General features: G+C 32.9%; 1 protein-coding gene across 2 annotated transcripts; it reads left to right on the top strand.

Moving 5' to 3' along the window:
- The first annotated feature begins 238 nt into the window (after positions 1–238).
- LOC105224023 (battenin) lies at positions 239–23,832 on the top strand. Of its 2 annotated transcripts, none has more exons than XM_011201987.4 (5): positions 239–348; positions 20,943–21,302; positions 21,368–21,526; positions 22,764–23,103; positions 23,179–23,832. In XM_011201987.4, the coding sequence occupies exons 2-5, from the start codon at positions 20,983–20,985 to the stop codon at positions 23,611–23,613; spliced, it is 1,254 nt and encodes a 417-aa protein (XP_011200289.2). In that variant the 5' UTR covers positions 239–348; positions 20,943–20,982; the 3' UTR covers positions 23,614–23,832. The 2 variants fall into 2 exon arrangements, with proteins under 2 accessions (XP_011200289.2, XP_011200288.2); XM_011201986.4 differs by lacking the exon at positions 239–348 and adding an exon at positions 9,058–9,550.
- Positions 23,833–24,538: the final 706 nt, after the last annotated feature.

Below are 24,538 nucleotides of genomic sequence, written 5' to 3'. Positions count from 1 at the left end.
AATTAACTATCCCATTCACCTTTTCTAACATTTACATTTGTTAAAGTGTTAACATAAGTGCTATATAGTGTTTATTTATATATATTTATGAGTAAATGATCATACTACATAGTGTTTATTTATGATTAAATGATCACAATATACGTGGCTGTTATTGTTTTCATTTGATTTATTTTCTCTGCAGGGCACGTACTCATTTTCCAACTCTTATGCTATATACTCGTATCTTTATATGCACGACCTGTTTTATTTTCTTTTAAATCGTGTAGCAAATTTTATTTTAAATACAGTTAGTTGCTTTTGTTTAATCGGTGGAGTGAGTTGAGCAGCGAAATATTATAAAAATCTGTGAGTGTAGCTATAGTATAAATATGTTATTTACTAGTTGATATAAATTTCTACCGTTCGATGTTAAAACAATTATATGTTAGTATGAAGACAAGATATGTATTTAGAATGAAGTGTGGTTACAAAGGAAAAGAGTTACAAAATGATTGGATTTTTGGATTTTTACTTGCTTTAATGCTTTCTTTGATTTATATGAGGGTGAAATACCTCGAACTATCTCTTGACGATGTGTAAATTGAGAAACAGATCTTAAACTGTTGTCAATAATAACGACCTCTTCAGCATTTCAACAAGGATCTTCATAAAAATGTACGGAAAATTAAAAACCAACTTCCCATTTGAAAAAGCTATGGCAGCTTAGCTTTTCTAAGGTCGTTAACGTAGTGAAGCTCTTAATGCAGCGGAAAGAAAGTGCATGAAGGTCTCGATAATATAATACAGAGCATTTTTTTTTTCAAATATATTCCAGCCGAGAGATCCAATTTTCGAACACTTTTTGCTGAAATTAGGTCAGCAATAACGCGGCCGAATATTCTCCTTAACTTCAGACTTCAATCGTCTCGGCCTTATCTGCGTAGAGAAGAAATCAAGCACATGTAATTTAATGTTATGATCGAATGCTTAGCATAATTATGATTCAAAAATGTTTTTGCACAAGGGACGCCCGCGGCTGACTTGAATATATTCCAGCCAAGAGATCCATTTTCGAACACTTTCTGCTAAAATTAAGACCGTATGTCAGCAAGAACGCGGTCGCATATTCTCTTCAACTTCAGACTACAATCATCTCGGCCTTATCTGCGTAGATAGTTCAGTGGTTAAATCGCACGATCTTGGAGGTCTACGATGCGCGATAAAAGTTTCACCAAAAGTTTCCTTCAATAAATTGATTATTTCGTTAGTCGTCTCTATAGGTTTCCCTATTGAATACAGCATTGTGGCTGGTTTAATTTTTGAAATAAAATGGATCCAAGATTCCCTCTACAGTTAGAGCACATCAAACAGTGACTTTTTGGTGCTGTAAGGTCGTCTCAAAAATGGCTTGTGTATTGTTATCCCATTCAACCAAAAGTAAGTTTCATCGTTAAGCAAAATGCGTCACGCGTACTGAAACATTATTTAGGTAATAAATTTGCACGATTTGCAAACGTTGCCCCAGCGTAAGTCTATTTATTATGAAATGGCGAACCAAACTGATCATATAACTTTTTGGATGTCTCTATTAATTTCTTCTGCTCAGCACGGATTTCGTAGAGGAAAATGTACTCTAACAAATTTACTTGAATTTGCAAAGCATGTATCATTGAGTTTTAGGGAAACAAGCATACGGATGTTATATACACTGACTTTAGCAAAGCTTTCGATAAAGTAAATCTCTCGACACTCGTACGTAAACTTGATCTGCTGGGCTTTCAATCAATATTTCTTCAATTGGTATCTTTTTAACTTTACAATAGAACAGAACGAGTGGTATTTATTTGAGGATACTCTTTCAGATTCAAATAATTTCGCTTTAGGTATTCCGCAAGGTAGACAATTTGGCCCGATTATGTTTTCTTATTTACTAACCATATCTCTTCTGTCATAGAATTCTTATTCTTTTTCCCAAGTGCTATATCGTATAAAATAATCCTAATTATAAGCCTGAAAGTTTCAACAACTTTTAAAACAAAATGTAACTGTAACAAACCTTCAAAGAAAGTGCTTACTCTTTACACTTTGCTTAATATTTTATTGCTTGTGTACAAGTAAATTTAATCTATATACTATAGGTTTTTAAAAACCCTCATATTTGACGAAATATTATAATATTTCGGTGTCATTATCGACATTCCGTGCTATAATTCGCGGAAGTTATTGACGATAATACAAAATGTTCATATCAAGTGATTTTCTTATCTGTTTGTCGTTAACTAAATACACTCAACAAATTGCTGTTTTAGATAAGTACAAATGTAATCAAAGAAAATCTTTGCTCTCATTTTATAGAGCAAGCACGTGTTCCTAATAGGCTTGTATATTTTTTTTATCAGTAGTATTAAGGTTGTAGGAAAAAATATTCGATTGACTTCTGATAAGGTGTACTTAGCTTGGAAAGTACTTGCTATATTTATATATACTTTCTGACTATAAAGTCTTAGTTAAATAGTAAAATATTTACTAATAGTTAAATAGTAAAAATAAAAGTGTTGAGGTTTCCATCAAATTACTTTGAGCCAATCACGTCCGCAACGTATGGCACTTCATGTTACAGGGTCCACAGCATTATTTTTTAGAGCATAAAAATTCAAGCAATTTTTTATGGGTGTGAAGCGTAGGCTGTTTCAAAACTTCATACTTTTCATAAGTATATATATTGTTATTTTTGAAATCTAGTCTGGGCGTCTCAAAATATTTCTCCATATTAAAAATTTTCCACTTTAAGCTACTTATTTCACATTTCATCAGTTTCCGTGCGTCTTGCAGCTGCATTAAAACATAATTGAACATTTCAAATTTCAGTATAATGAAACAAACAACTTGTCACTAGGCAACCATTTCAATAAATTTGTGTGCAATAAACATATTTTCTAATAAAAACATTTCCGTCTGTCCAAAATCAACAAGTAATAGATTATAAAATTTTTTTATTGCATTTTTGTGGCGTTCTTATTGGTCTGCTATTTATAAAAAAAATTGTGGATTTTTTCCACAGGAAATAAGAACAATTTTAAACTCACGCGATTTTAATGAGGTGACAGATGAATATGAGTTCCGCTCGAACTCACTGCAGGAGATAAGCTCAAGAATCGTTTTTTTCCAAAAAATATTGATTGCTGATTCAGCAAATCAGCGTGGAACAAAAACTTTTCGGGAAAGCAGTGGATGACTGATGATGTAGGAAGATTTTTGAGTATGTTGTTATATTTAAATTTAAATTTGCTGATAAAAATTATGAAATTGTTTGTTTAAATGTGTTATACATTTGTATAGACAGAACAGAGTTGGAATCGAAAAATGGTCCACAACAATGATGTTGCGATGCTTTCCTCAATAGTTCATTGTTTGGTAGCATTAACAGAGGTTTCTATTGTTTCAATTGATTTTTAAAACATAAATAGTATAAGCTGATCCGAAAGCAATAAGCTAGTATTTTTTAGTGAGTGGCGCAGAAGCCTGTGACACACCAGCAGAACGTATAATAAGTAGCTATACGAGAGATCCAAAATGGCTAATGCGATGGGAGGTAGAGTCTATTGCTCGGAGCTGGACATCACGCAACCATTCAAGCTTACGGCGTACTTCAGTATCTTTCACGCGAAAGTCTTTGCAGTTGGAAAAACGGCCAAGATAGCTAACAACGCAAAAAACTGCATAGGAAGGTTAAATATATATATATATGTATACATGTACATACGATAGTCAAGCAGCTATTAAGGCAATAAAGACACAGCGCATTACGCCAGAGAATGTTTTTAGAAGGAGAGAAGCAGCAGAGGTAGCTGCTATCAAAAAGTGGCTGCATATATGTATACTGTGTTCCAGGCCAAAAAGAAGTGCCAGGTAAGGAAACAGCTGATGTCAAAAGTGCCACCCGTCAGGCTACTGAAAAAATACAGAAAATACGAGATCACTAAAAACAATATACAACGAAATTTTCGAAAGGGCTGATAGGCAGATCAGGACGGGATGGAAAGCCTTAAGTTAATGCAGGATCGCCAAGATCATGTGCAAGCGTCCCTTAGAAAAGCTCACTTGCTTCCTACTCAGACGGACTTGAAAGGACTGCCGGACGGCTGTTGGCCTCTTGAGACGGTGGAACACCTGCTATACCTGTGCGCAGAAATATCTAGAACTCGTCTTAACTCGTCCTAAGAGATTCGAAGCTCAGGAGACTATTGCTGAAGTCTAGAACTCGTCTTAACTATGGGCTTTGGAGTTTAACGGACTAGACGAAGTATCAAATGCAGATATCAAACCGCTCTTAAAGTTTGCAAAAATCGTTTACAGATATGTAATACCCGGGGGTCAAATATCTTTCTGAGGAGTTGCAGTTATTACTCATTTATTATCAGCTATTCCTTACTTAGGAATTGACCTAGTTCAATGAGTATGGAGAGGATTTGCTGTAGATAACGCTACACTTACATTCCACTTCATTCGATTACTTCACCTCAACTGAAGTGTACATTTTTTCGCATAAAACTACTTTTTATTGAAAATTTTTTCAAAAACAAGAGTCTTGACTAACTTGTCGATCATTACCATTAGTAATACTAGGTACTTTCCTTTTACGTTTTTGGATTGGACGTAATTTTAAGCAGAAGAGTCTTCTTCACAGCCAGACATAATTTTTTAGAATTTGTTCCAGAGATCGGCTCATAAGAATAAAAAAAATTTCAAAATTTGTCATCGATTACATTTTTCTTCTTTGTTGGTGTAGACACCTCTTATGCGGTTATAGCCGAGTTTACAACAGCGTGCCAGTTATACCTCCTTTTCACTCCTTGAAGCCAATTGGAGACTCCAAGTGCAGCCAGCTCCTTTTTCACCTGATCTCTCCTACTGAGAAGAGGTTTTCCTCTTTCTCTCCTTCCCCCGGCGGGGAATTCTCTCTTGAAAACTCATAACGCCGGCTTGTCAGTTGTTATCATCGTCCATGTCTCTGCACCATATAGCAGGACGGGTTGATGAGTGACTTGTAGAGTTTGGTCTTTGTTCGTCGATAGAGTATTTTACTGCTCAATTGCCTACCCAGTTGGAAGTGACACCTGTTGGTAAGAGTTATTCTGCGTTGGATTTCGAGGCTGACGTTTTTGTTGGTATTAATGCTGGTTCTAAGATAGACGAGTTTATCTACGACTTCGAAGTTAAGTACATTAAATTATGTAAATATCAATTTTTTATTTATTGAATAAAGTGCTTCTTCATAGAAATATGCGTTTTCCTGAGTTGTAAGTTTTTCTTTGAATTTTTCTCATTTAAATATACATATACATACATGCATATGTCTAAATATTATATACTATCTGCTCTTATTATAAACTATCAATTGTGATCATTGACCAACACGCTACACGCTAGCGCGCAAAACGTGATTAAACACAACAACAACATGCTACAAAAGTTTATGCAAACACTTACACGCCCACAAACACACATCTGCACGCATTTTCTTTATAATTCAAAACGATTTTGCGCGGAATTCTACTCGCGACAGATCGTTTTGCAGGTCCAACTCAGTCGATTATTTATTTATTTACTTCTGATTGTCATTAAGTGGCGTTCAATTGCATCGACAGTCGCGTGAAATGTCTTCATTTGTTACGCACATATTTGTGTTTACGCCTTTATGCATACATATGTATCTGTGTGTGTGCAAAAAGTATAAAAATAGCTTTCACTTGATATTGTGACAATTACATTTACGCTGTTGTTTCGCTGAACGATCGCCTGCTTCTTGGCACGTGAATCTCAATCAACGATCTTGGCAAAGCGGCCACCAGCGCTACTGTTCGTTATGTGTGTCTAACATTCTGTTTCGTGCGTTAATTGTTGTTGTTAATCTTTGATTTTTATTGCTTTCGATGAGCGATTGTTGTTGCGAACTTTGTACAGATGTTAAGTGCGTTGCCATTGAGATGTCTGAAGAGATAAAGGTATGTACTATATACATATATACATACATACATGTGTGCAAACGTATATTTTCTTTCTACATACTTAGATAAGAAGAATGGTAATATTTTTAAACAGTAGCGATAATTCTTAACTGCTTACGAAATGTGACAAAAGGAAACCAAAAAGGCTGTATGAACTTAAATTTCTTGTCATTTGGTGGACGAGACTGCTTTTTGTTAACTAATTCGACAGTAGTAGACGTTGGACTGCGTTGTCATGTTTGTAGAGCACTTATTGATTTTTCAAATGAGGACATTTTTCCCACTATTACGCGTCAAATTTAAGTAATAAATCAGCATAGTAGAGCTCTGTGATTGTTTTTTCATCTTTTGGTTGTAGTTTACACTCGTAAATCCTTGGAAAACTTGACCATCTGCTTTGCAGCCGATAGATCACTTTTCTCATTCGGCAGAGTTCGTTCGTCCACTGTTTCGCTTATACCGTAGTCTCTGTCGCATTTCAGTGGTTGCTTGCAAAATCGAAACGGCGCATAAACTTCTTCTGTTTGCACTTAAATATCATAAATTATTGTTGTAGAATGGTATCACGGTTCATCTACATATGAAGAGTGAACGAACGCGGTAATCACCGCAGCTAAAACTTTTTCTTACATGAACCACGCGGTCTTTTTTTAGATGCTTAAATTCCCAGCTCACCCTTTCACGTTCAATTGACGATCTGCCAATACGCGATCGCGAATATTTGTCAAATTATCCTTCGAGGTAGAAAGTTTAGGGCACCAAGGCGTGATTCGTCAATTCGTCATCTTGGTACAATCTTGGGACCCAGCATTCATTATTAGACAATATTCGATCGTGGTCTATTCGGTTCAAGCATGGAGTCAATACATAGCCGCCTTAGTTGAGAGCGGCAACTCGGACTGACGTATGGAACGACTTCGGACATTTGACGTTTAGATCGTAAATTGTAAAATTGTGCAAGAACCGAAGTCGTTCGACCTTCCAAGCGACATCGCTTCAATCTACGTGCTCTTGAAAAGTTTCCAAGAAATTTTCGAGCCAAATTGTTTTCAGCCATGAGGCCCGTTTCCGGCTCAATTATAATGTAAGCAAGCATAATTTCCACATTTGGGACGAAGAGCAACTTGAAAAATTTCAAGAGCTGCCATTTCATCCAGAAAAACAATGGTTTGTTGTGATTGGGGGGTCGCTGGAATCGTCGGTCCATATTTCTTCAAAAATGATGTCGATGAGAAGGTAATTATTAATGGCGACCGTTATCGCGCGATGACAACCGACAATTTTATGCCTGAAATTGAAGTTTAAGAACTCGGTGGCATTTGCTTTCAACAAGAAGGCGCCCCTTCCCACACATCCCAACAATAAATGAATCTATTGAGAGCACACTGTGGTGAGCAGATAATTTCACGTTTTGGTGCGGTCGATTGCTCACCATGATCGTGTGAGTTCACACCATTAGACTTTTTCATATGAGGATGTGTAAGGTCTATAGTCTATGTGGATAATACCGCTTCGATTGGCCTTGAAGCAAAACATCACGCGTGTCATTCGCCAGTTAATAGGCGAAATGTTCGAACGAGTTATGGAAAATCGGACTCAACGGATGGACCAGCTGAGAGGTAGTCGCGACCAACAATCGAAAGAGATATCATCAAAAAAAAAAAATTGCCAAAGAATGTTCTTTCAGATGATATTCATTCCTCATTAAATTTGAAGTTTCTATGTTTAATCTTTAAAAAGTAGGGAACCCCGAAAAGGATCACCCTTCATATTGAAAAGTTGCATAAGCCCGAATTCATTAATTTTGCACATAAAAAATAAAAATTATAATTTCAAGTTCATTGAACCCTTAGGTTCCATTAAAGCTCAACAACATGACGATCCTGTCAATTCGTTTAAGCAATTCCTCATTGTAAATTTCTCTTACAGAGATGAACGGAATTATTTATCGAACTTGATACTCGTACAAGCACGAAAAGAAAAACAAAAACAATAACAAATAATTGCAGTAAAGCTGAAATATGCTGCAAGCAAAAAAGGAAAAAAATATAATAAAAAGGAAAGCATCAAAAATACAGAGATAAAGTTTAATAATACATAATATATACATATATAATACATATATATTTTCATATATGTATGTATGTTTATATACATACATATATACATACATATGTATAAAGCAACATAAAATCGCCGGCAAATGCATGCGCATAACAAGTCGCAAACCAGTTTTGAAGTCAAGTGATCTGCACGTGCGTTTAATGAGATTTAATAGCCACCGCATTTTTATCAACAACAACAAAAAATTTTGGCGTTTTTGCTCCATGCAATTTTTATTTATCAAAAAACCAGAAAATTGGCCCCCAAACAACCGAGCAACGAACGACCAATCAGCGTTGACCGCTCCAAAGTATACACATATTTACCTATATGTAAACAAAACAACAACAAAAAAAGCAATGAACACATGCTGCGGCTGCATTGATTGCAATCGGCGGACGTGAAACGAGCGTTACGCACGAGCATAAAAAATATGAATATAAAATAAAATCGAAAAGTAACGACTACAGAGTAAAGATCGGCCGAGCGTTCGCTTGTTTCACGTTTTTGCCTCGTTCTAATTTTATTTTCGTTAATTTGTGCGTTCGTTTTTAAAATAAAATTTGAAAATATATTTTTTTTTGTATTTTTTGTGTGCTAATATGCGACAATTTGGTTTTTGGTTGGCGCTGTGCGAGATCTCGTGCTGCGGCTGCACTTTCGGAGTGGGTCGGTGACGAGAGCAACAACAAGCACGACAACCTGCAGAAATAAATACAAGTGTCAGAGCAGCGATCGTTAAAACGTGCTGAACTCTGACGGCCCGCACAGAACCTGCAAGTGACTAAAAAACAAATTATTTGCAGTATTTTGTTGTTGTTTTTACTTAAACGTTTTTTGTATTGAACTGCAATCGCTTAAATTTTATTGCCGATTGTTGTTGCTTTTTTAAATTTTTTCCTTTGGTTCCCATTGTTTTTACGCGTTGTTTTTGTTTTGTGCTTTTGTTTTTTTTCTTTCTTTTGTCGTATTCAATCATTCACCGATTGCGTTGCCATTTCGCTGGCGCATTTTTGGCGGTGAGCTTAGTTGCTGGCGGCTAGCAGCTCGTTCAAGACGCAAAGCGCAAAACGAGAAACGCTTCAAGTTGCTGAAGTACTATTGACTAACTTGCGCGCACAAGTTTATTAAGTGATTTATTCTGAACTGAAGCAAAGTGCAATTTGTTAAGTTATAAATAAAATAAAAAGATGTTGTAATAACAGTGGGGGCGACAAATATATTTTTGAAAAGCAGCAGTGCTACACAAGTGCCTAAATACGTATGTATATAAGTAATAAAAATGCTTAAACAATAAAAAACAAATTAAAAATTCTTAAATATTATAATAAAATTAAACAAATTTTTTGAAAGAAAATAAAAAAAATTAAAAAAAATATATAAATTTAAAAAAATATTTAAAAACTTTTAAAATAGAATTTGGCTGAGGAAATCCAGTTTGGGATATTAATTTTCTGGTAAGTCTAAAGAGATTGTCAAACAGTTAGTATTTTTGTAAAAATAAATGAAATAAATTCGTGAAAATTTAGTTTATTTTATGTTACTACGAGTAAAATACAAAAAAGAGTTATACATACATATGTTCATAACTTAAAATAAATTTTATTTTTTATATTTTTATTAAAGATAATTAAATATTGAAAATGAAAAAATATGATTTTATTATAATAAAAATATCTAATTAATGAAAAAAAAAATTATTTTATTAAAAATATTTAAATATTTAAAATTAAAGAATATATTATAAAGTTTCCGGTAAGTTTAATGGAAATTTCAATTAGCAAAGGAATTTTATTTCAAATAAAATAAATTAAATTAAAAGAATGTTTATAAAATCAAATCTAATGAGGAGTTCGAAATTAAAAAAAAAATTTTAACACAAATATTTAAAAATTTAAATTAAAAAAAAACAATTAAATTAAAAAAAATTAAATGTTTACATTTTTGTGTTAAAAAATTTTATTTTAATTTTCGAATTTTTCGTTAGATTTGATTTTATAAATATTCTTTATTTATTTCATATAAAATAAATTAAATTTGAAATAAAAAAAATTAAACTTAAATAATAATAATTTTCTGGCATGACTAATGAAAAGCAGGCAATGATTTTTTTAAGTAAAATAATTAAATTCCTTAAAAAGATAGTAGTTTTTTTTTCATAAAATTTAAATATGGTAAAAAATGTATAAATTTTCAAATGAAAAAAACTATAAAAAAGTGAAAATTAAAGAATAAAAAATATGTAAAAAAATTAAATATTTATTATTTAATATTAAAACATAAATTATAAAAAAGTGAAAATTAAAGATTTAAAGATATGTAAAAAAAAATGAAATAATTAATATAAAAAAAAAATAATTAATAATAAAAAAAAAATTATAAAAAAAAATAAATATTGAAAATATAAAAACCTAATATTTCAACACATTATTAATAATTTTTTGATAAATTTATTGAAAATTTCATTTAAATTTTTTTCTTACTAAAAATTAAATTCTTTAAAAGTTTAGTTTATTTTTTTTTATTTAAAAACAATTTTATATTAAAAAAAGTATCTAGTTTATTCTTTGTTATTATATTAAACAATTTTTTTGTCTAAAAAAAGTATTTGTAAAATTAAATTCATTTGAAAATTCCAAAAATTAAAATAAATATTTTTAAAAAAAAAATTTAAACAAAAAAAAATTTAAATATTGAAAAAAAAAATTTTTCTGGTAATCTTAATGAAAATTTGAAGCAACATTTCAAGATAAAATATGTCTAAGCTTTCAAATAATAGAAATTATAAAAAAGTGAAAATTAAATATTTAAAAATATGTAGTTTTCAAATTAAAAATTATAAAAAAGTGGAAATTAAAGATTTAAAAATATGTAAAAAAAATTAAATAATTGATATTAGAAAAAAGAAAAATTATAAAAAAAAATTAATATTGAAAATAAAAAAACCCAACCTTTCAAAACATTATTATTAATTTTTTGATAAGTTTATTGAAAATTTCATTTCAATTTTTTTCCTACTAAAAATTAGATTCTTTAAACGCTTACTTTATTCTATGTTATTTAAAAAATATTTTATATTAAAAGAAAGTATTTAGTTTATTCTATGTTATTTAAATTTTTTTTTGTATTAAAAACAAAGTATTTATCAAATTAATTTCCTATAAAAAGTCTGAAAATTAAAACAAACAGATTAAGTACGTAAACATGTTCATTAAAAAATATGTATAATATTCAAATGTAATGAAAACGTTTCAAAGAAAATTATTTTTACATAAGTAAATAAAAAAAATTCAACAATCAAAATTGCAAAAAAAAAAATTATTAAAAAAAAAATAATTTTAAAAAATATAAAAAATATGTAAAAAAAAAATTTTTAAAAATATAAAATATAGAAAATAAGTAAAAAAAAATATTTTTTATAATTTATAAAAAAAAACAATTTTTAAAAAATATAAAAAAAAAATAATTCTTTGAAAATATTTTTTCAATAAAAATTAATTTATTTTCTTTATTAATAATTTTTTTATATGAACAAGTTTTTAGCATGTAAATTAACATATTTTGAAAGTTACCTACAAAATGTTAAATTTTCAAAAAGGAATTTTTTATATATAATAGCATATTTAAACACTTTTAATGCACTTTTAATGCACACAGTTAGAAATGTTATTATTATGGCCTACATTTCTATTCGTATATAAATTCTTTGTTACTTCCTTGTGCTTCTTTTATATAAAAATAAAATAATCGAAACAGCAGTTATCTTTTCTGACCATGGAGACCTATAATGACAAGACGCCAATACATATACCAAATTGAAATTAACAAAAATCTGAAAATAAACTCAACATGATTTTAATTTTTTAATATCATATAATAGTTTACGTTTAAAAAAAAAAGAAAATAATAATTACTATTGATTTTATATTCCATAAGTTATAAAAAATGCTATAGAACATGCATAATTGGTTATATATTAGGTTATATTTTAGTTAGTGGTTAGTCATTTGTATTTATAAGTACTAAGTATAAAGAGCGTTGAACATTCATTTTTATCAACAGCAAGCTTACTGAAAACAGTCCACATAGTAACGGTTTTCGGTAAAATTGGCGCCAGTATGATTAAATTAATATGTAGTCAGGCATAATTGGTAACATAATAGGTTATATATTTAGTTAGAGTGGTTAGTTATTAGTATTTATGTATATATGTAGTTCAAATACAATCGGTTATTTAGTAGTTTATATTTTTAGCTAGAGAGGTTAGTCATTAGTATTTGTAGTTACTATAAAGGGTATTGAACAACAGTCAACAGAGAAGTGGTTTTAGGTAAAATTGTTGCCAGTATGATTACATTAAATCAAGCACTAACGATTTTAAGCGAAAAGTGAATACCGCATTCACGAACGAGCACGTTAAAAAAAAGTTCTTAAAACTTTTATACCTTTCAGTGAATTTTGTATTCCACTTTGTGCTTCTTCTTATGCTTCTTTCTTACGCCCCGTTGAATTCTTCTGCCAATGACGAAAAATTGTTGCACAAAAAAAAATAAATTTCATTGATCGGCGTATACATATTATCTTAATTTGTAAACAACAAAGTAAAAGAATTCATTAAATTCCGTAATTGACAAATGATTCTTACAATTCATTATCAAACGCCATGCTTGGCTATTTTATGCTATTTTTGAACAAATATTAGACAATAACAACAGCATTTGCTGCCAAAGAGGAAGTTGTTGCATTTTATATAAGTGTAAAATGTGATCGCAGAATTTCAACGAAAACAAAAACAGTACAAAGATCACGAGTTTTTTAGCGGCTAAAGCACTCGAATGCACCAAAAGTTAAAAAAAGAAAAAAAAAAAGAAAAAAAAAAAACAAAAATATTCATCAGATATGTACGTACGTTATGCGGAAGCTAGCACCTTAATTTTGTATATTTTGCTATTTAATTTTTATTTTAATTACACACACTAGTAGTTTTTGTTTTTAAATCAATCTATTTAATTTTTTTTTAATTTTCCGAAAGCCTGTAAACTCCTTTGCTACTAAAAGTCAATGTACCGCAACTAAATAGCATGTTTTTCAGCTGTTTTGACTTTACTGCCTTAATTTACTTAATTACTTGATAACAATAATAAAATGTTAACAAAACAATTTGTGTTGAAAAAACATGTGGGGAATGTTGGGTACACGATTTCCGATAAAATCGTTACATGGAATTTCCCACGTGAAGCAGCTGTCTTAAACACTTTACAATTTTTAGAATTTTTCTCTAAAGGGTGATCCATTTCGCGGTTCCCAACTTAAAAAAAACAGAAAATTAAAATTTATGGGTAATGTTTATGATATTCGGATGAATATTATTTGGCACTTATTTTTTGAAGATTATCTTTTTTAAATGTTGGTCGCGGTAACGTCTTAGATGGTCCATCAGTAAAGTTCAATTTTCGTTGACTCATTCGAGCACTGGCGACCGACTCGCGTGATGTTTTGCTACAAGACCTGATTCGAAGTGGGATTGTCTGCATAGGCTTTAAACTTTACATATCCACACAGAAAAAAATCTAATGGCGTGAAACCACACTATCCTGATGGCTAATCGACCGAACAAAAACGTGAAATTATCTGCTTATCAGAGTTCGATAGAAGCGATGTGTAATGTTTGTTGAAACCAAATGTCGCCGACATCAAGAGCTTCAATTTCAGTCATCAAATAGTCGGTTATCATGGCACGATAATGGTCGCCATTGACGGTTACCTTCATCATTTTTGAAGAAATATGAATCGATGATTTCAACGGACCACAAACCATACCAAACCTTTGTTTTTTCTGGTTGAAATAACAGCTCTTCAATCTCTTCATCTTCCCGAATTTCGTCTTGGGGTAAACTACAGCTTTGATTGGATTCAACAATCCTTCGTTAAGTACCGGTTCTTGATGAAGCTTCATCGCCAACAATTGAATTAAGTTCATCTATGCACTTTTGATGAGTTAATCCATTTCAAAAGTTTTTGGTTGATATGAATATTTTAACTACCTGTAAATAACACAAATATGTGAAATCGTTCGGAGTACCTATGCATAACATCAAAAATATCAATCTTTAAGATAAAGTTGTGAGTTGCAGAATTATGATACTAGGGTTGGCATTCCCCATTAATTTGGAAGTTTATGTGTCTTTTTCTTTAAAAAAGTTGAAAACCTCGAAATGGATCACTCTTTATATGTGACCTGGTCTACGGAAAGGGGGCTAAGGTGACAAAAATCAATTTTTCACTTTTTAGTTGATTCGGATGTTGAGTTGAGTTGTTCATTTTTAACATTTTTTTTTTCAAAAAAACATTTTTTCGCACCTTAGCTCCCTTTTCGTAGACCTGGTAACATATACGTAATAGAGTATTTTCACCATAGAAGGAAACACACTCTCTACACTATCTGGAATTTGACACGACTGTATTTCATAAACATAAACTCTATAGAACATACTATGTACATTGTATTTGTTCTATATGAGCCGTAGAGGAAAACTCGGGAGCCGAGGATGATTCTAGTACATTGTTGGAAAGAAAAAATCGCAAAAAAATTTACATAGTACCGGGCTTTCATAAACTTCTATTTGTTCAAAAGTTGATCTTTAGAATGTGTGGGTGTTTCTATATGCTCGAATTATATCACAAAGTGAGACCAAAAATTTGATGTATGTAAAATCTACAATTCCAATACGATTCCATAAGAGTTTGACTTTTTCATAACGATTAGACATAATCACAGAATTTATTTATCTCCTTTTGATGTTACGAAAACACCACTGTAGTATATAATTGTTTAAGCAAATACACTCATTAATACTGTACATTAGAGCGGGTCGATTTACAGAGAGAGCCAAAAAGCGGAAAATCACATATGCGGGCAATATTTTAGGGATCATTCCGAACAATTTTGCTTAAGACACTATGGGACTAAGATGAGTCATAAGTAGTATATGTATATGTATATAAAATTGCTTGGATTCCGATCCTCTGGTTGACGTTTTACACATTAAACTATTTCCTCGGCTTTGATTCCTGCAAATTTCAAGAGTATAAAATGTTCGGCTTGTACCCGAAGTAAGTCCTTTCTTGCTTGTTTAAACTTCGCCTTCAAATCACAGACTTTTTTAAGGAAAAAAATCGTTCTGCTTCAAGAGTATTTTCAAGTGCAAATATATATTAAATTCTTAAAACAAATTTGCTTTGTGTACTGTTCATATAAAAACTAATAACAGCAGCAATAACTAATTATAAATTCAAATCAGCTGTGTTTTGCACTTGCCACAGGTAATGAAAGCCTGACTTACCTTCACCGTTCAAATGGCAGCGAGTTGGTTACGCTTTGAAAAAAAAATGTCAATTAACATTTATATTTCTGTACTTATATATGCACATACATATGTACTTATACATGACTTAAAACACTTAACGAATATAACACAAAAGCAACGCTTAAAAACAAGCTAAGCAGAAACAAAATCTAATTTTTAGAGCTATGTAGTATATAAAGTAGTAAATACGCGCAGCAGGTAGGTAATAAAGCTACTAGTAGGCAGTTGACTTAGGAAAGAGCATTAAAAACTTGGCTAAATACAAAAGTGAATTGCAAATTTTGCATTTTTCACTGCCAAGCGGATATGCAGGTAGATAAGCGTGATTGTCACTGTGCAATTTCGATTAAATTCTGGCTTAGAGTGATAGTAAATTTATAAACGAACGAAAATAAATGACTGCATGTACGGAGTGATGTCATTTGAGCTGTACTATATCCATTATATAAAGTGACGCAAGTTTGATTTAAAATTGTTTACATTCTAAATAAATAAAGGGTTATCCATTTCGAGGTTTTCTATTTCGATTTTCCCTACTTACAAACATGAGGATCACATCGCCTCGATAGCACCCAGCAGGATATTGGACTTTATCAATATGCTGGGGCTAAGCGAGTCTTTGTGAGTTAGGTGAGGGCACAATAGACCCATGGTCGCAGTGCATGCCTCAATTATTAATCTATCTATCTAACATGACAGCTTGCCACTACGCACGCACTCGTGATCTGTCAGAAAAAGGCTATTGAAAAAAGTTCCTCTACTTAGATCACTCGTTATTAATACTCGTTATTAAAAGAAAATAAAGTTTATCCGCTCTTTACGCTCTAAATAGGGTACTTTAAGTTTGCCATAAAGTTTCTAACACCCATAAGGTAATGCCAGAGAACTTATAACCTGGCCAAGTCCGCCAGTCCAGCTGAATAATCGCGAACTAGTACTTGGGTTTTTGACATATCAGTCTGAAATTTTTCATATGCTATTTTCTCACCAAATAGCTGCTCATTTGGCGGAACTTCCGATATCAGACCACAATAGGATATAACTGTCGTACAAACAGATCTATCGAAATCATGTTCTATTATATGGATATCAGACAACAATAGGATATAACTATCAAACCAACAGATATGTAGATCAAGCTCAATTTCTATTATATGGAAAACTCTTTTATTTGATATGATATCCTTACGAAATTTGAACCAGTTTATTTTTAACAGAAAAGCCACAATCTCCAAGAAAATTGTTCAGTTCAGTTCACTATAGCATATAGCTGCCATACAAAGTGACCTTGCAAAATTGAATCCTTGTAGAAAAAATTAGTTTATTTGACAACATATCTTCATGAAATTGAGACATATTTATTCTCTAACCCAACGCTATAACCTGCAAAGAAATTGTTTAGATCGGTGTACTATAGCATATAGCTGCCATACAACGTAGTCGATCAAATTTAAGTTCTTGTATGAAAATGTTTTTTATTTGTTAAGATATCTTTACGAAACTCAACATATATTAGTATTCGAGGTAGGGCTACAATATCCGAAGAAATTGTTTACATCGAACCACCCTAGCATACAGCTGTCATACAAACTGGTCAATCAATAGCAAGTTCTCGTATGGAAAACTTTTTTGTTTGACAAGATATCTTTACGAAATTTGGCACAGATTATTAGCCAAAACAGTGCTTTAATCTACAAACAAATTGTTCAGATCGGACCATTATAGCACATAGCCGTCATACAAACTGACCGATTAAAAGCAAGATAAATATCTTCTTATACCGTTTTTTCCTATTAAAAATGCAGCTGTGCAGGGTATTATAGCTGCGATGCATCCCAAGTTATAATTTTTTATTTTATTGTTTTATTGTTTTTTTGCATATATAGTACACATATAAACATATGTACACATAACTATAGCATAAAATTGTACTGCATTCTTTAATTCATCATACGCCGTGCACAACATTTATCTCTCACACTTACGCAAACAGCAAACAGCAATAAGCATACATCAATTAAACTTATGATTGACATTATTGGCAAATGGTCATTGGCACGTGCGCGGAAGCTTCAATTAGCCATAGCCAATTGCAATCATATTAAATTCGTGCTTATAAAATATCGTTTAAGCGGAGAGGTCGCTATTACCAAAGAAAGCGTTTATGTGCTTATTCGGTTAGACATGTAAACACTTGAACTTGCCAATGAATTTGCGCTTATCTAATAACCTTCTAGTGTTATTAAATTATATTTGTAAAGCTAAGCCGGTAAACAAACGAAAGTAAAAAAATAGTAATAATAAAAAAAAACTTACGCAAGTGAATTGTGTCAATAAAATAATTAATATAAATATTTATTTAAAGCTATGAGTAACTGGATTTGTAAAATATGTGGCAGTTAATTGATACTAGATATTATTTGTGCATTTTGAAAGCTATAAACACGTTTTCACCATATTTGGCAGCATTCAACTATAGAGTCCACTTTCGAATAGTTTCCGTATATTATTAGCCAGACTTCACCTTAGAAACAAAGTTTTTGCATTGAATACATTGAACAGTATTTTTCCAAATAGTTTTTATCATAGTATTATATTACATGTAAGCATTCCATGCTTATCTTGTTTCTATATCAACAAGTACACACTTCTATACTAATTATAATCATAATTATACTTCTAATTGGCAATATACATAAACCCATAAATCACAAACCAATATTTTCGTCTAAATTTATGGACCTTTTATTTACGTACGCCGCACTATATAGTACATTTTGATAACAATAATTTCAGAATGCTGAACCGCCTTTACTTCCAGACAAAAATTTTAATTTTTAGGTCATTTGGTTAGTATTTTTCTACAGATATGTAATCATACATTCATAGATACTTTCTTAGATATATGTAATAGAACTTTTAAGTACTTAAACTTACAATTTTGATAAAGAATATGTACAATAACAATAAATCAATGATTTTGACAAATAAAACTTTTTGGCGATTTTTTGTTTATTTTTTTACATTATGTTTCTTTCTGCTATCACTAAGTACTGGTATGATTCCTATACACACAAGAACCGATGAATATTGGACGTTATTATATGTGTATAGTTAAGTTCAACTAAGTTTTTCCAATCAATAAAATATGATTACAAATTGATCTAACAGACTTCGCTAGTGCCAATTTATTACTTATATTATTCTTAAAATATAACTACAGATTAATCTCAATCTCTAGACTGTCTTGTTTTTTTTGTTTTTTGTCAAGTTTGAAAGGCAACAGTACCTAAACTCCTTAAGTGAAAAAAAAGCGACGATCATAAGCACCTGAGTGTTTCTCAAGTATCAGGTCAAGTGTCTGTTTCCACAACATTTGGGTCTACGTAACCGTAACAAAACCAGGTTTATATCGGGTTAAGCACTGTGAACACGGCAGCATTACTCAAAAATATAGTACTTCAGGAATGTTTGCTAGCTAAAACAAGAGTAACAAGAAAGTGTCTGAAAATTTAACGAAAAAACGTTTTCAGATCACATTTGTATGGAACATTAAATATATGAGACTTTTCTCTAATCTTATCGAAACAGATTAGTAGGAACGATTTTTTAAGGATATGTTTATATACAGTAGAAAAAAAAACAAAAACTTTTTTGGGATTAGAGCTAAAAGATCAAAGCATTAGAGATAAGATTCTATAGAGTAGTATAGAGAGCATAAAAATTTAGGGATTACAGGGCCCGGCACTCGAAGTGTAACAAATAAAAAAACCATAAATTCGGTTTGGGAAATCATTTTTATTTATTTTAAAGTACAAAATGTGTGAAAATAATCATAAATTCCAGACCAATTCACTTTTGCTCGATATGACCACCTTTTGGCTTAACTATAGGCTTAAGACGGTCAGAAAACGAATCGCAAGCTGCTCAAATAAGACTTGCCGGTATTTTGGCCCACTCACGGACAATGGCTTTCTTCAGCATCTCGAGACTGGTGTATTTTTTACTTCGGACCTTGCTCTCCAAAATGGCCCAGAGAGAATAATCCATTGGATTCGCATCTGGTGAATTCGAGAGCCATTGTGTGGTCGTAATGAAGTTCGGAACGTTGTTTTTCAGCCATTCTTGGTTCACTCGCGCTTTGTGAGACGGTGCTGAGTCTTGTTGAAACGTCCATGGTTTGCGACCGAAATGTTTGTTTGCCCACGGCTTCAAAGCAGCCTCCAGAACACTTTCCCGATAATATGTCGCATTTACTTTGACGCCAGGCTCGATGAAAACAATTGGAGAGCGCCCATCTGCGGTGACAGCGGCCCAAACCATTATTTGTGGCGGGTGCTGCCTCCTGGTGGCCAACCGATGACTTAGATTCTCGTATGAACGGTCGGTCAAGTAAACCCTATCGTTTTGAGAGTTTACGAATTGCTCAATTGGAAAAATTTTTTCGTCAGAAAACACAATGTTCGGAATTTGACCGCTTTCGGCCAAGCGAAGCAACTGCTTTGCTCTCTCAGTACTCCGAACTGTCATTCAGCAAATTTATAAACAGCTGATTTCAGTGCGACAACTGCGCGAACGGTCTGAAGTTGGTTACACTGCCGTACCCTGTAGAGTAAGATTCCAGAGAATAGAATAAAGAGCAAAAATTTTTTTAGGATAAGAGATAAGATCGCATAAAGCAGTATAAAGTGTTCGTACGAATCTGATTCAAGGTCTGTAACACCATAGAACAGCTAATTAATAAATGTGTAGTGAGTTCGTGATAACTTCGAAATGTGGTTGCATCGGATTAAGGGGAAGAATTACGCTTGAAAAGTGATTCATAGAAGGGTAGGAGAATATAAATTTGTTACTAAGTATAGCAAACTGACGAAATGGCTTAGAAGAATATAAGGTTTGGTAGAATGATATAAGGATAGTTGAAATATACTTCCAGTTGAACCGAGGTAGATCTAAGGCATATGTGCACGTGATCTAACATTATATGTATAATATAAAATATGAAGAAACTGTGTTAATGGTTATATATAAAAACGTTTAATTTTATAAAAATTAATTCGAATTATCGTTCGAATTTATAAATTAAAATAAAATATTGTCCCAAAAGCTATTATTATACAGAGTAAATCCCCAATGACGTACAATAACATCGAAACTCACCGCAAAGCAACGTGATGTGAACCACTAAACGAATACTTAAGCGGATAAATATAAAGTAATTACAATTAACATTAATGAAACTACTTAGAATCTTAATCAGCTTAAAACAGGTGGACGCGAGCGGCAAAAAAAAAAATCAATGAAATAAAAACAAACAATAATATTTATAAATAGAACAAAATTATTACAATTTAGTAGAAGGTGAAAGTATTTCATAATAAAAACTATTTCTATAATTTTTCATTAATAATAACACCATATTCAATTTACAAGCGGTTACGTATTTTCTCATACTGAATTTCCCACACTACCATCTTTCCAGTTCACCTGCGTCGCACTACACATAGCAAACGCTCACGAAAATGTCTGCCGATCAGGAGGTTGTTGTCGCCTCACCGGTTACGCCGCATCCGCCGCCAAAAGATCGCAGCCTATGGCGTGATCTCACCGCCTACTGGATATTGGGTCTGTGCAATAATTACGGTTATGTGGTGATGTTGAGTGCGGCACACGATATTATCGCACAATTTCAGGATGAAACAGACGCTGATGATACCGTTGAAAATGCAGGCGACGATACGCGTAAGTGCCATTTGATATCGACCGGCGCAATACTGTTGGCTGATATTATACCCTCGTTGATGGTGAAAATTATTGTACCATTTCTGCCGCTCTGGGTGAAGTGAGTAACGTGAATTGTCGAAGTTGTTTTAATGACTTGAATAAATTATTCTTTTTTCATTGCAGTTTCAAAATATTGGTTGCTGTGTTATTGTCAGCGACGGGTTTTCTGCTTGTAGGCTTTGCGAATGCCGAATGGATGGCCTTGTTGGGTGTGGTTATTACATCGGCTAGTAGTGGTATCGGAGAACCGACTTTCCTGTCGTATTCGTCGCATTTCAATAAGTGAGTACCGTATAGAATAGATTTTGAAGTAGTATTTGTATATTCGCCCATTCGACGTAAAGTGTAATATTTTTTATTCATCTGTTCATCCAAAGGATGAAATATGAATAGTTGAAAGAAATATGCAAACTGTCAAATTTTTGATTCGTTATAATGTCACTGATACGTATATTTGTCCAAAGAATGAAATACCATATCTAAAGCCAAAAGTTGGTTGGTTGAAAAAGGAAGCGCTAGACCCCACGTGGCGGCACTCTAGATATCATTAGGCTCAATGTGCTCCCAGGTAGTAAGCAAATCAAGCCTTATCCAGTGACTCAGTGGATTTGGTGAAAAACCAGATTCTTTTCCATCTAGCTTCCTAATGCCTCTTGGGTAGAGCTTTTGAAGTCGTGGAATATCTATGTCCCGCCTCATATTTCTGAAGGTCAGGCATTCGCATAGATAAAGATCCAGTGTCTCATTTTCCTTCGCGTTTACTCTGCCTTACGGCGACTCCGCTTTTCCTATTTCCTGAATGTGGGATATTAAGAGTAGGTGCTCTGTTATGACCTTTACAATGTTACTGAGCTCCTATTTACCTAGAAGGAGAAGCTTTTTGGTCTGTCTACCAACAACACTACCCCAAAGTAACTTTGTGGTATACCCCGTTTTGCTTGTGTTCCAAGACCTAAGGTGTTGCTCTGGAGAACATTGCTTTAAACAATCCTTGAAAGGACTGAATTGCCTGGGGCAGCTTATGGAAATTGTATATCCAGCTGCTCCGATCGGGTCGTCTCGTCTGCATTTACATTTCCTACTAATCCTGTATGATCCTCCAACTGAGAATTGAGTTATTGCCTGCTTGCGTAACCTAACGCAGTGAGACTTAGTATTGATGCTACGGCTAGCCTTGATTTTCGCTTGGCTATCCACTAGAATGTTTATGGACTTGTTGGTTAGAGCTCAGACGCACTTGGCCCCTTCTATTATGCCCACTATTTTGACCCGAGAAACTAAATTGTAATGATTTAGTTTGAAGCTACCTTCTGCCTAAAAATTGCTACAGAAGAAGCCCTGTTTCACCTTTTGATCCTTCGGTAAATACTTGTATGTACATTTCACCGTTGGAACTGTCGATCACAGAACCATTAGTCCATTCTTCTCTATTGTGGCATGAAAACTTTGTGTTTATGTTGAACCCACTTTATATCTTAACACAATTTCATTAAACAATTTTTAAAATTTTTCATTGCAGAAATGTCGTCTCCACATGGTCATCCGGTACTGGTGGTGCTGGTGTAATCGGCTCTCTCTCTTATGCTTCCCTACGTGCACTTAATGTCAGTCCACGTGATACTATGTTGATTATGTTGTTTTTCCCGGCGCTGGAAGCATTCTCCTTCTGGATAATTCTACGCAAACCCACAATAATTCCGCTGACCAACTCAGCGCTCGAATCAACAGAGGAATTGGTGCATGATGAAAAACCATTGCGTGGTTTCAAAGAGAAGTTGATCTACATTAAAACACTGTTTCCATACATGTTGCCGCTGGCATTGGTCTACTTCTTTGAGTATCTCATCAATCAGGGTTTGGTAAGTGACTGCAAAATAAAGAGAATGAACTTACTTTTACTTAACTTATCATGCTTCCACTTTCTTTTCCAACAGTTTGAATTGGTCTACTTCGAGAACAGCAGCCTGTCACAGGCCTCACAATATCGCTGGTTCAATGTGGACTATCAAATTGGTGTCTTCATCTCACGCTCATCGGTCAATCTATACAAGATCAACAAAATCTGGCTTATGGCTGTCTTTCAGTTGGTCAATGTGGCTTACTTCCTCACCGAAGTTATATACTTCTATACGCCAACTATTTGGATCACATTGGTCGTTGTACTGTGGGAGGGTTTGTTGGGCGGTGGCGCCTATGTAAACACCTTCTATCGCATGTCTAAAGAGATTAAGCCCGAACGCAGGCGCTTTGCTATGGCTATGGTCACACAATCGGACGCTTATGGCATAGCATTGGCCGGTTTCTTGGCCATTCCTTTGCATAATGCAATATGCTCGCTACCGGCTGGGTCACGGAAACTGGTGTGGTGAGCTGTAAGCGTTACAAACTATGGGTGGGCTGTTTTCTTTGAGTATAGTCTAACGAGTATAGTCTAAGTCAGTGTTAAGTTAGTATTACTTAGAATTGATCATTTTTGATCACAATTTGTTGTATTATAGCATTAACTCGTTGTTAGAGTCAAAGGTTTCATATGAAATCCAAAAACATATAATTATTGAGCATGCTGTGCTTAAAGCTCTGAGGTTTATTTAGAAAAAACAGCATACCTACATACTAAGCAGTTAATTTATTCGACTTTAGTTGCCAATAAAAGACAATGCTATTCAGGAATTTAATGTGTCATAACATACTGTTATTAAAATAAATTAAAAAATAAACAATTTACAAAGTTTGCAGACTAGAGCTTTGTAGTGAAAGCTCTACAATTCGCAAAAGCTTGTAGAAATTATTATTTATAAAATAGTTTGTAAAGAAAAAAACGAAAATAAAGAAGTCACTAGTTAAAATTAGTGAAAGATTACAAAGATGTGCGAGAAAATATTTTTAATTATTTATTCCTGAAGGAAACAATGATATTAATACCTTCGTGGTGTTCAAAGAATTTTCAAAACAATTTTTATATAATAAATCCAACCTGCTAAATATAACGTCGATCGTTTCACTATTTACTCAGCCTGAGCACCGAGGAATGGTTTCTCACAAAATGTTCTCAACTTAGTGTGGTATTTAAGGCCACAGAAATGTGGTTCAGTGAAGAAATATTTTAACATAAGATAAAATATAATTTCTAACATATTTTAGTCTCCCGATTTTGGTCGTCCCAATAGACGGTCGAATGAGCAATAGCTTTAGCTAATGTCATTCCGAATAAGTAACACCAACTGCCGCCTATCAGACCTGGGGCTATTAAAGTGTGCCGATAGCGCTTAGCATTAAATGTGTCATTATATCGAA

Source organism: Bactrocera dorsalis, chromosome 5 (assembly GCF_023373825.1).
Source record: "Bactrocera dorsalis isolate Fly_Bdor chromosome 5, ASM2337382v1, whole genome shotgun sequence".
NCBI lineage: Eukaryota > Metazoa > Arthropoda > Insecta > Diptera > Tephritidae > Bactrocera > Bactrocera dorsalis.
Note: the sequence above shows the minus strand (reverse complement) of the source record. Positions and strands in the feature narration are given on the sequence as shown.

Excerpts from the sequence above, each read along its gene's own strand:
- LOC105224023 (XM_011201987.4), top strand. The coding sequence starts at position 20,983 with ATGTCTGCCGATCAGGAGGTTGTTGTCGCCTCACCGGTTACGCCGCAT. Across the intron at positions 21,303-21,367 it reads TTTCTGCCGCTCTGGGTGAA|TTTCAAAATATTGGTTGCTG; the intron begins GTGAGTAACGTG and ends TTTTCATTGCAG. Across the intron at positions 23,104-23,178 it reads ATCTCATCAATCAGGGTTTG|TTTGAATTGGTCTACTTCGA; the intron begins GTAAGTGACTGC and ends CTTTTCCAACAG.